At 45.8% G+C, this 13,200-nt stretch overlaps 1 protein-coding gene across 1 annotated transcript in view; it reads right to left on the reverse strand.

Annotated features, from left to right (window-relative positions):
• Positions 1-826: 826 nt before the first annotated feature.
• SEC23IP (SEC23 interacting protein) overlaps positions 827-13,200 on the reverse strand; it is a 43,118-nt gene continuing 30,744 nt past the window's right edge. Inside the window, 5 exon segments of the mRNA XM_068257857.1 lie at positions 827-1,255; positions 5,643-5,735; positions 9,026-9,185; positions 9,262-9,444; positions 9,528-9,630. Coding sequence (XP_068113958.1) covers positions 5,654-5,735; positions 9,026-9,185; positions 9,262-9,444; positions 9,528-9,630 — 528 coding nt within the window. The 3' untranslated portion in view covers positions 827-1,255; positions 5,643-5,653.

Consider the following 13,200-nt stretch of genomic DNA (forward strand, 5'->3'; position numbering starts at 1 on the left):
ACTTAGACAATGGAAGTCCTCCAGCGAGGAGGTGGTAATGTATTATCCTGCCGCCACCACCGCTGCTGCGAGCTGCTTCCAATGATTAATCTGCAGGAGGGGAGCGCTGAGAGAAGAGCCCGAGGTGAGGGAGGGGGAATTTCCCCCCCTCCCCACTGATCTGCCACACTCTCCTCTTATGCTGCAACCCCTCCTGCCCCTGAGCGGGCCCTAGGGGGGCCCCGGGCCCCCCTGCGACGGCAGGGGTCGCATCCCCTATTGTTACGCTAGTGCGTCCGGAACCGGTAACTATAACTGCTCTCTGCCACCCGACAGAAGTTTACGGTGCACAGCAGCTTTCAAACGAAAAATGTCATTTGAAGCTACTAATAAGTTAAAGTGGACCTGAACTCTTGTACAGGATAGAAGGAAAACAGACAGGCTAAAAACCTCTCTAAATACATACTAAATACATTAGGTGCATTTCTCTAATTCCCCCCTCATCTGTGACTAATGACAACTGTAATTTGATCTCGCAGATGTGTCAGCTGACTGCCTCGGCAGAACCGATAATTTGTGAGCACAGGATAACCCCATGTCTGCTTCCATGACAGCAGAAAGTAGACACACTGCTTATTTACTGCAGGCTACGTATCAGCTCTAACAAATACATGTTTTTCTTTAAAACTTATTTTGCTGTTGCTTATCTTTTAGAGCAGAGAGGAAGTGGAGTTCAGGTCCGCTTTAATGAGTAGAGAATACACACCTGACTGGTGGCTGTGGTCAGCTGATGCCAAAATGCCAATATATATGCAAATCACTCAACAAACACCGCACAAGCAACTACTGTAGAATAAGAGGGATCATCTTTATTAATAGAGCTCTTGTATGTTACACTGTATATTTTCTCTCCTGATGCTGCTAAAAAATAAAGCCTAAAATAGGTGAATCTGGCCCTGTCCAAGGAAATAAATATTTGATAACGTTGGATCATGTGATTCCACAGCATAAAAACTATTCTGTAACCCTAAAATGAGAGGTCTGGGTTTGTGGAGATGCGGGTTTGTACAGAACGGACTTTGTAAAAGAAGGCGCCTTCATGTCTAACAGAATAAGATCCTTCTTGTCCTGTACAACAATAGCTTCTGTGGGTCCTCTGCGAATCACCCGCACCAGACTCAGCCACAGGTCTATCAGTCCGGCCACAATCTTCTGTGACCAGCTTCACGGGTAGAAGGTGCTTCCTTCCTGTGGTCAGCCGTTCAGCATTTGGCACCTGTATATATGCAGGAAAACAAAAGAAGTTTGTGCTCTAACTGTACTGTTAATCACAAACCATTATCTGCTGCCAGCAGAAAAGCCAGGAAGATAAGCGTTAAAGGGCCACTACCACAAAAAAATTGGGGAAAAAACAAAAGCAAAAACAAAAAAACACATAAAAATATGTGTAAACACATACAACTAAGAAGTAATTTATGGTTCATTTTACTGGAAGAAATGTACTATTCTCCTATGTTGCTGTCACATACAGTAGGTAGTAATCTGACAGAACTGACAGGTTTTGGGCTAGTCCATCTCTTCATGAGGGATTCTCAGCATGGCCTTTGTGGTCTAGAAAAGACACTCCCTGAAAAGGATGTTATACAAAGATGCTGGCCAGTTCTCACTGCACACTTTTTTGGCAGTTGGACAGAGCAAATGCCAAATCGCCAAGTGCTTTTTAAAATAAAGAAAACCCTTAGAACTCTCCAAGAGGAGATGGGCTAGTCCAAAACCTATTGGTTCTGTCAGATTTATACTCCCTACCAGCGATGGGCTCAAATTCGGATGAAAAGAGAGTGCAGATTGGGACTGGGCCAATCGAAATTCAGCAGAAACTGCTTTTGATTGCCCCAATTCAAAGGGGCACACACACTTTTCTACAAAATCAGCATGAACTCATGATCATCTGTAGCCAACAGTAGTGGAAATCCACCACAGCTTGCCAATGACAGGGCAGCTCTATATGACGGAGCTGGAGAGCTGTCCTTCCCAAATTCTGCCCTCACACTGGCCACACCCTCCTCAGACCTGAGGGGCTGAGAGGCACCTTGACCACGCCCCCCTCGCAAGTCCTAACGGGTGTGAGTGGTTACCACTCATCTCCCCTTCCCAACTCCTTCCTTGACACTACCTTCAACTGCCCATAATCTAAACATTTTGCCCCACCTCCCCTCCAATACTAACACAGACCCAGAAGTTCCAGAGCTCATGGAGGTGGGATGCTGTGTCAGTTGCCATCCTTTGCTGGTGACATTGGTAGTTGGGAGGGATCGTGGCTCACCCACATCCTTTGTCACTGATTGGAGGGGGATGTATGGCTGTTTCCAGTACAGTATCAAGCAGCAGGGTGGAGGGATGGTGGGTGCAGCAATGTGATACAGCAATGTGGGAGAGCTGTAAGTATTCTATGGGCGATGTGCTGAGGAAGGAGTTGGAAATGCACCTAGTGGTGCCCAATTGACTTAGAAAGGTGGGGTGGGGGGGAGGGTTTAACCACTTAAGGACCATGGTCTTAAACTCCCCCCCCCCCCCCCCCAGGGCCACACAACTCAGCACACAAGTGATTACCCCCTCCTTTTCTGCCCACCAACAGAGATTTCTGTTGGTGGGCTATGATCGCTCTCAGGATGTTTATTTATTTTTTTTATAAATATTTATTTATAACTAATAAATGTGGCTATTTTACCCTCCCTCTGCCAGCCAATCAGCGCGATCGGCTGACGGATCGCTACCCTGCCGCCCAAGGGACAGCAGTGTCACATAGCTGTCCCCAGTACAGCGCTGCCGTAGATTGCAGCACTGCAGTACAGAGTAAATAGACAGCGATCGCCGCTGGGATTCATGGGGGATTCTCAGGGATTTATTTTCAAAAGCACTTCGTGAATGGTAGTTGCTCTGTCCAAACTGTAGCGAGCAGGGAAGCTGGCCAGCATCATTGTTTAAATCCTTTTTTAGGGAGTATCTTTATAAAGAATAAAAGACTGGCTGAGAATCCCCTATGAAGAAATGGACTAGTCCAAAACCTGTCACTTCTGTCAGATTTTTACTACCTACTGTAAGTGACAGCAACATAGGAGAAAAGTAATTTATGGCTCATTTTACTCTGGGGGAAAAAAAAAACAAAAAAAAAAAAAAAACGTACTTATTTGTTTATGTTCACACATTTTAAATTTTACCATTTTTCGCCCTAGTGCACCTTTAAAAAAATGTTTAAAACGGGGAGGTAGTGGTGGACTTGCCTTCCTACCAAGTATACGCTACAGTGTGTAATCACTGAAAAATTATTTATTCCTTTGCTATTAACCACTAGTCGGCATGAAATTAAGCAAAACGGTAAATATGATGATCAGTACAATATAATGCATTTTAGTGAAAGTTTTACTTTAAAGCGGAATGAAACCCAGCATTTCTACTTTGCTCTAATAGATTTACAGCATATTATATACAACCATTTTTTTTTTTTTAGTAGAACAGCATTCAAAGGGTTAACACAGGCTTTAGAAGCTTCCCTGCCTGCAGACCTGGCCACTTCCGAACTTTACATAATGTTATCTTGTGTTTAATTTTATCAAGTGAGAAATGTAAACAAAGCCTTCTCTCACACTGCCGGGTCCCCTGAACAAAGTCAGACAAGCATAAATGCTTTCTGATGCTTTCTGATTAAGTTAGAGGATGAATAAAGCAGTTATAAACAAAATGCAAAGTCAGCTCTCAGAGTAAAATAAGTGTACTTTAGGAACGTATCATTTCTAAATGAATAATAATACTTATGCACAAAATCAAATATGCTAACCGTATGGCATATAAAAAGTAGGAAAACGTGTTTTTTTTTATTATTATGTATGGGTTTTATACCGCTTTAAAGGGTACCCGAGGCAGATTTTATAGAGCTTATAGGACACAGTGGCATGTTGTCTGCCCAATGACATGCCTTTGTGTCCTCCTGGTGCTGCTGCCAGTCCCCCCTGGGCTCTGCTGCCCCCCCCCCCCCAAAGCTAGCGACAATCTGTCACTAGCCTCAGTTTCCCCCATCCTGCCAATCACCTGCTCCCCACCTCCTAATATTAAATAAAAATGAAGAGAGATATTTCAGTAGAGCCGAGCCTCGGAATAGTACAGAGGCTTGCCCAATTTCTCTCGACCTTGCCGGTCCAGTGTTGGGGGACCCTCAGACGAGCCTTGTTAAAGAGAACCCGAGGTGGGTTTGAAGATTATTATCTGCATACAGAGGCTGGATCTGCCTATACAGCCCAGCCTCTGTTGCTATCCTAAACCCCCTAAGGTCCCTCTGCACTCTGCAATCCCTCATAAATCACAGCCACGCTGCTGACAAACAGCTTGTCAGAGCTGGCTGTGTTTATCTCTATAGTGTCAGTCTGCTGCTCTCCCCGCCTCCTGCAGAACTCCAGTCCCCGCCTGCATCCCTTCCCTCCCTGCTGATTGGAGGGAAGGGACAGGGGCAGGGACCAGAGCTATGCAGGAGGCGGGGGAGCAGCTGAGACTGACACTACAGATGTAAACACAGCCGCACAGCACGGCTGTGATTTATGAGGGATTGCAGAGTGCAGGAGGACCTTAGGGGGGTTTGGGATAGCAACAGAGGCTGGGCTGTATAGGCAGATCCAGCCTCTGTATGCAGATAACATTCTTTAAACACACCTCGGGTTCTGTTTAAATATGTTCTCATAGCCGCGCTCCCATCCATGTATGAGCAAGGACACACTGTGTAGGTGCAAGTACAGCCCGCAGAGCCTCTTGTGCATGGAGGAAAAAGCCACACAGGAAGAACTTTGTGCTACTGCACAGGCATGGGTTTTACTAGCGCCTGCACAATGCAGCCATGCTCATGCACAGAGTATGGACACAAAGAAGAGGGTCCCCGAGAGTAGTGGTGGGATAGTAGAGGGCAGCCTCTGGATCATCTGTATCTAACTTTTCTTTGCCACAGGTTTGCTTTTAAAGGACAGCTGAAGCAAGAGGGATATGGAGGCTGCCATATTTATTTCCTTTAAAGCAATACCAGTTCCTTTGCTGTCCTGCTGATCCTCTGCCTCTATTACTTTTAGCCATAGACCCCGAACAAGCATGCAGCATATCAGGTGTTTCTGACAATGTCAGATCTGACAAGATTAGCTGCATGCTTGTTCCTGTGCGATTCAGACACTAATGCAGTAAATAGATCAGCTGCCAGGCAAACTATATGGTTTAACCCTTTAGCAGCCAATTTATAGGATTACAAGTGCTCCAGGCCAGTTTATTTTAGCACTTTTTTTTTAATTTCTCATTTGTTACATTTTCCTGCTTCTAATTAGTACTGCTGTAATGTGTATTTATGGCCACTTCTCACTAGGGGGCAGTGTAGTGAGACAATAACAGAGAACTTCTGCTTTCAGTTTCTATACTTTCTGCTAGTAGAGAGAGATATCAAAGCATTCCAAGAATTTACAGCACGCCAATTTCTGACGACTAAGTTCAAAAGCAGTGCACTGATCTCAAACGAGATAAAGCTAGTAAAGCTGCTAATGCATTAAAAGGAAATAAAAATGGCAGCCTCCATATTCTTCTCACTTCAGTTGTCCTTTAATGCATTTCTGCCATAGGTAACAGTGAAAAAGACATACCTGACTGCAGCTCAATGTAACGGCTGATCAGGATGGACATTCATTGATCTGTAAATTTCTTTCAGAATGAGAAGAGCCGTGTCTTCAGACTCCCTGCAAGAGTATAAAGACATGTAAAATATGCAAGTGTGGGTCTCAATCTAGGCAACAAAGTTGGACTGACCATGCTAAACATTGATTTTCCCAGCTGATCTGATCATTGTCCTAATCTGCGAGGAATCTACTGACTTCACCCTACACTTTGCACTGCATGAAAGAGGTTGGAAGCTGATAGAGTTTACAGATTAAAACTGATCGGCCACGATAATCCTACCCCATCGATGACTTGCTGGACTGAGCCATTATGGACTGAATGAATGGCTAGCAATACAGTTCTCACCCCTCGGTTTGTGTTTATCTGAACTGGAATTCAGGGACTCCTAACCATCAGCCATGCAGAGTCCTCTGGCCACTAAACAGGCAGCAGGAGGGGAGGGGGAGCAGCAATGCAAATGGAGGAGTGGCACCTTTTCCTCCTCTCATTCTGTGCCTCATTGCATTCCAGCAGATCTGGAGGTGTGGTTAAGCTTACAGGGACGACAATGGGCGATTTGCATATTTCAGCAGTGATGCATTGTGGGACATCTCAGACCTCACGCCAACCGGAATTGCAAATACTTTCCAGTTTTAACCTTCCCGGCGGTAACCCCGAATGTAAGCCGCGCAGGAGGTTTTCTCAGGCCCTGCTGGGCCAATTCGCGTAATTTTTTTTTTGCTGGACGCAGCTAGCACTTTGCTAGCTGCGTCAGCATACCGATCGCCGCCGCCCGGCGCTCGATCGCCGCTATCCGTCGCGCCGTGCCGCCCCCCCCCCAGACCCCGTGCGCTGCCTGGCCAAGCAGTGGCAGGCAGCGCTGAGGGGTGGGCCGGGACTCCCAATGACGTTACAACGTCGCTGACGTCATCCCGCCCCGTCGCCATGGCAATTTTACCATCCTCCAGGATCGCTAGCCCGGAATATTTGCACACCTATCTGTGGAATAGAACACCTTTTCCTGCAACATTCTCTGATGCTAGAAACTGGGAAGCGCTTGTGCTCATTTATTTTAACCATAAGCAGTGGCGTTCCTACTGCAGTGCGCAGGGGGGGCGTGGCGCACTGGGTGACAGACAACCGGGGGGGTGTCACCACGACCCCCCACAGCAGCAGAGCAGGAGGGGGAAGCAGCACTAGAAGGAAAAGCAGTGGGGGCAGCGGTGGGGAGGGGAAATACCACAAGCGGAGAATTACTCACCACTTCCGCGTTCCAATCGCTGGCAGCGTCATGTCGTCACAGATCTCCGCCTTCAAAGCCGCCCACTGTGCTTCCTGATAAGCGGAAGCACAGTGGGCGGCATTGAAGGCTGAGATCTGTGACGACATGACGCTGCCGGCGCTTGGAACGCGGAAGTGGTGAGTAATTCTGCGCATGTCTCCCCGCCGCCGAGCCCGCACTTGCCACCGCTAAATGGAGGGGGAGAGAGGCAGAAGGAGGGGTCCCAGGTGAGGGAGGGGGGGGGGGATATTTCCCCCCTCCCACCGCTGCCCCTATTGCTCCTCCTTCTAGCGCTGCTTCCCCCCTCCTGGGACATCTATACTGGGGCAACTGTACTAGCTATACTGGGGGCAACTAAACTAGCTACACTGGGGGCAACTAAACTAGCTACGCTGGGGGCAACTAAACTAGCTACGCTGGGGAGGCAACTAGCTATACTGGGGAGGCAACTAGCTATACTGGGGGCAACTATACCAGCTATACTGGGGGCAACTATACCAGCTATACTGGGGGCAACTATACTGGGGGCAACTATACTAACTTCATTGGGGAAAACTAGCTTCACTGGGGGCAGCTATACTGGGGGAAACTACTAGCTATACTGGGGCAACTATACTGGCGAATACGTTAAATTACAATTAGCTCCGCCCTCATCCGGTCATGACCACGCCATTTTTTCCCACGAAGCACGCCGCAGGTTGTGGCCATGCCCATTTTTTTTAGGGGGGGTGGGTGTCTTAATACCCAGCACCGGGTGCCAAATGGCCTAGGTACGCCACTGACCATAAGATATCATAAAGATATATCTGTATATGCACAGCAACAGGATGCAAGTGAGCCCCGGATAACAGTGAGTCTACCAAACACTTCTTTACCTAAGGCCACCTCTCATTATCCCTGACTGTGCTTTTCAGCGACCTGGAGATTCCTTATTACAGATGTGACTGTCTGCTCCCATGCCTCCTCAATAAGAAAAGGTGTTCATTTCTGGATATTGGGAGGGCAGAAAAGGAGAGTAGCAAATACTGTGAATCTAAGCCACTCCCACAACCTTCTCATAGTTCCTACTTCTATAAGTGGAAGAATCTGATAGCAATTAATAAACAGAAGTTCACCAACATCAGTGTAATTGCCATAGTGCCATAGAAGAGACATTTGGATTGCTGAAGTGGAGAATTTGGCCACTAAATTCCTAAATAGGAATTGACAGCCATAAAATTAAATTCCTATCACCCACTGCCCTGTGTTTATTATGTAGTCTACAGCCTGACCCTGCATTGCTAGCATTCCAACAATCAGAAATGTGTCTGCTGTAATGAATCTCATCTCAGTCAGACTGGCTCTTTTCTCATACATTGCCGGGAGAGGGAAGCTTATGTTCCCTTCTTCCTTTCCCACATTCCTGCTCCTTGCTGATTAGCTGCGGGCAGCTCAGTGTGACAGGAGTCTAAGGAAAATAGAAGATAAAATCACCTCACCCCTCTGCAGAAGCTGCTGAAATTCGATGTTCTGCTCACATGTGTTTACAAAGAAAGCTATATATGATCGTGCAGTTATGTATACACCATTTCAGGGAAAAGAGAGGGAAGAAACAAAAAAACAAAAAAAGTATAAGAAGGAAATGACATCAGGATTGGCATCAACCAGAGGCAGTGAGGATGGAAAATCCCTGGAAGTTTTATTTTTATTTACTATATGAGATTCACAGACATCAAAATGTGGACAGTATAATACATATGTTACAGTATTTATCTACTTGTATATATGTGGTTTTTTTGTTTGTTTTGTCTTTCCTGGGATAGCATGGCTGACCCTCATGCTTTAAGGCACAGGTGTCGAACTCCAGGCCTGGAGGGCCAGATCCATGCCAGTGTTTAGGATGGAGTGAGAAAGCGAGGAATGTGTTCTACTTGATGGACCCCACCTTTCCTGATTCAGACCCATCAATTAATTTGAGCTGTGTCAAAAATGTGTGAGGACCTCGGCCCTCGAAGGACCGGTTTGACATCCCTGCTTTAAGGGGTTAACATTCTCTTCCTATGAGTCAGGCTTGGAGTTATGATTTGCAAATGAACGTACGATACTCACCAATAGCAGAGGTGACTCTGCAAAGCAAACAGGTACTCATTGAAACTCTCAATGGGCTTCTCTTGAAGGACATAGTCTATCCGGTGACCTCCATTCAGCAAGCCAATCTTGATGGCCAGGTCCTCCTCTCTGCTGGTCCCTGTAGTCTCCAGTTTCTCAGCTGCAAAGAAGCACAAATGATAAGTCTCAGCTAGTACAACAGTGGTGGTGCTCAGATCTGAGGAGGGCACAAATACCTTCCACCTCTTTAGCTTCCTCCTCCTTAATCTGATCGGCGACCTTCTCCAGTTCTGCCTGGAGCTGAGCAGAAGACGTGTGAAATCGGGCAAATTCATTGAGCGTCTGCCACGCTGAGCGGAGGGAACTTATGAATCCTTGCTTCAGATCTGACCCCATGCGGCTCAAACTCTCCTTCAACTCTGTCAGATAGAAATGATCCCGAACTGAGTACACAAGACATTCCCGAGGACCATGGAGAACCAGTACAGCTCCAACCACTCACCAAGATGAAGCCTCTTCCGCCCCTTATGATGAGGTATGAGAACTGCTTTCAAATCCAAATCTGGCACGATCATTGGCTCCAACCTGTACGCAACTGGATCCAGCTAGGAAAAAGAAGTGAAATATGGTTGAATATAAATATTATTTTGTATGTATGCTAACACTTTGCAGGTTGCCAACCATTCAGGCCGGTTTCACATCAGCAATCGGCGTTTTAATTGCCGTGCGACTGGATGATCGCAACACACATCAAAAAAAGCCTCGTATATACCTGCGGTAATGCACATGAAAGCAATTAATGTCCACAAAACATAATAATTGAGGCCCTCTACTGCTCACTTCCTGTGGCAGAAATAAGTATTTCAAGCAAGTGTGAAGAAATTTGCTACCGCGCATGCGCACTGCAACTGCCAATGCCAAACAGTTTAAAATAATGGCGCTACCACTGACTTATGACTTCTGGGCAACATGTGTCACCGCAGATGGTGGCCCATAATGCACTGTTGTCCTAGCCTTAAAATCAGCGACTTCGGCCGCATCGCATTTAGTATAAAATGCCCCATAGACTTTCATGGCTTTAGTGTCACCCTAAGGTAAAAATGGATAATTGAAAATTGCACCAGTGTGAAAAGGGCTCTCATAGTTATGGAGAGAGAATTGGTGGGATTGTCCATCCTTAGGGTAGTGCAAGGACACACTCAGAACACCACTACAGTCAGGGGCATGTGTAACCCAGGCCAACCTCTACTGGAGGCAAAGCAGGGAATAGAGGGAACCCCAAAACAAAGAAAAACAAAAAACGTTTAAAAAAACTTTAACAGCATAATTCCTCTTTTAAAACTAATTGTTTTGTTTTTAAATATAAATGTTTTAATTTAAAGAAAATCTGTAATAAAAACAAAAAACCCTGTGGGATACTTGCCTTGGGAGGGGGAAGCCTCAGGGTCCTAACGAGACTTCCCCGACCCCCCCCCCGTCCTCTAGTGTCCCGGAAATGCAGCGCTGTAGACCCCTGAACCGCGGCGAGGTAAATATTTACCGACCGCGATCCCGCGCAAGCGCACTACCGGCTTTCTGTTCGGGTGAGGTGGAAACAGCCTTTGTGCCTGCGCAATAGAGCGGATACAATCGGGTTCAGCTATACAAATCGGTTTCAGCTATTGGGGTGGCTGGATAGTGTAATGGTTAAGGGCTCTGCCTCCGACACAGGAGACCAGGGTTCAAATCTCGGCTCTGCCTGTTCAGTAAGCCAGCACCTATTAAGTGAGGAGACCTCGGGCAAGTCTCCCTAACACTGCTACTGCCTATAGAGCGCGCCCTAGTGGCTGCAGCTCTGGTGCTTTGAGTCCGCCAGGAGAAAAGCGCAATATAAAGGTTCGTCTTTATTTCCACCTTTTTTGGGGGGGGAGGGGTTTTGGGGAAGAGACAGCACTTGATTCCCTGCAACTACAGGGGAGGGAATTTTATTTAATTTCCTATAAAATATGCCATTAATCCTAACTAGATGTATAGATAAAATTGATGGGATTGCCAATTTCTCAACAGGTCAATCATCTCCTGACATCAATTACGATACACACAGACAAAACATTCCTGGGGGGGGAATGCATATTCCATAAGAAAAAGTTTGACTCCTCAGGCAATTAATTGTCTCAATTGTTTTGACCTTGAAATTGAGGAGAACATAAGCCCCACCGGGTGGCATGGTGGCTATATAGTTGGAACTGTCACTATACAGCTCTGTACCTTTCTTTTTGAACACTCCCCCCCCCCCCTCCCCCTTCTACAGGCTTGAGAAACACCTATTCATGTTAACCCCTTCCCGACCACCTAATGCCGATAGGCATGGGGGAAGGTGGCAGCCGCAGGCCCGCCTAACGCCGAAAGGCGTCAAGAGAGGTGGACGGAGAGTAGAGGGGATCCCTGGTGGAAATTGCGCGCAAATCCCTGCTCGAGTGGCAGTAGCCGCTAACAGAGCGAATGAAAAAAAAAAAGTTTATTTTCTTTGTACAGCGCTGCGATCGTATGCAGCGCTGTACTGGGGACAGCCCTGTCACTCGGTTGTTCCCTGGAGGTGAAAAACAAAGGATCGCTCGCATAGGCTGATGCCTAAGAGAGACGATTCTGCTGACTGAACCTTCGGAGGGAGAGAGAAAAAAAATATTATATATATTAAAATAAAGAAACAAAACCAAATACGTTAATAAAAAAAAAAAAAGCTCTGTTGGTGGGCAGAAAAGAAGAGGGATCCATTTGTGTGCTCAGTTGCATGGCTCTGCAGCGAGCTATTAAAGCTGCAGAGCACTGAACTGTAAAAAAAATAGCCTGGGCAATGAGAGGTTAGGGGGGGAAAGCCTGTGGTCCTTAAAGAGACACTGAAGCGAAAAAAAATATATGATATAATGAATTGGTTGTGTACTATGAATGATTACTAGAAGTTTAGCAGCAAAGAAAATATTCTCATTTTTATTTTCAGGTATATAGTGTTTTTTCTAACGTTGAACAATTCTATATATGTGCAGATTACACATTACTCAGCATTCAAAATGATTCTTTCAGAGCAGTCTGTGAACTAATGACCTCTACTCTGGCAGAGAAAAAGTAATTAGTTCAATAACAGTTGAGATAATAAAAGTCAGATAACAGCCCTCTCCACGACTTTGAAAGTCGTAGAGCTTAATTGCTTTTTTGCATAGAGATAACAACTGGAGTTTCTTAACTCTTCCTGTTCTGGAAACAATTAGACTGATGTATCTGATCTTAATGTTTTATTTCTTAGCTGTACTACACATACAAATCATAATATCATTTTTTTTCGCTTCAGTGTCTCTTTAACCCATTCAGGTTCCGTCGTTTTCACATGAGAAATGTTCACCTCCCATTCATTAGCCTATAACTTTATCACTACTTATCACAATGCACTGATCTATATCTTGTTTTTTCCGCCACCAATTAGGCTTTCTTTGGGAGGTACATTTTGCTAAGAGCCACTTTACTGTAAATGCATTTTAACAGGAAGAATAAGAAAAAAATGGAAAAATTCATTATTTCTCTGTTTTCAGCCATTATAGTTTTAAAGTAATACATGCCTCCATAATTAAAACTCGCGTATTGTATTTGCCCATATGTCCCGGTTATTACACCGTTAAAATTATGTCCCTATCACAATGTATGGCGACAATATTTTATTTGGAAATAAAGGTGCATTTTTTCCATTTTGCATCTTCCCAGTTTTTTTTTTTTTTTTTTTATTGTAATGGTTTTTTTTTTTTTATATTAAACATTTTATTTGGGTACTTTTGGGAGAAACTACGTCCGTCCAGGAACCAAAATCGGTTAATTAAGGACCAGGGTGGTTTGCCAGATCTGTGCTGCGTGGGCTCTCCAGCCCGCAGCACAGATCAGCATTTAGCCAGGGCGATCAGATTTACCCCTTTTTTTTCCCACTAGGGGGATGTCCTACTGGGGGGTCTGATTGCCGCCGGCTTGCTACGCTTTGCGGGGGGGCTCTTCAAATCCCCCGTCCGCAGCGTTTTCGGTGCTCCGTCCCTCTCCCTGTGAGCGGCGCAGGACGGATATCCGTCCTGCGCATTGTAGGATAGGCTTCAGCCTATCATATGCCGGCAATCCCCGGCTAATCAGAGGACGGGGATCGCCGATCTGCCTTACGCCGT

Source organism: Hyperolius riggenbachi, chromosome 10 (genome assembly GCF_040937935.1).
Source record: "Hyperolius riggenbachi isolate aHypRig1 chromosome 10, aHypRig1.pri, whole genome shotgun sequence".
Taxonomy (NCBI): Eukaryota; Metazoa; Chordata; class Amphibia; order Anura; family Hyperoliidae; genus Hyperolius; species Hyperolius riggenbachi.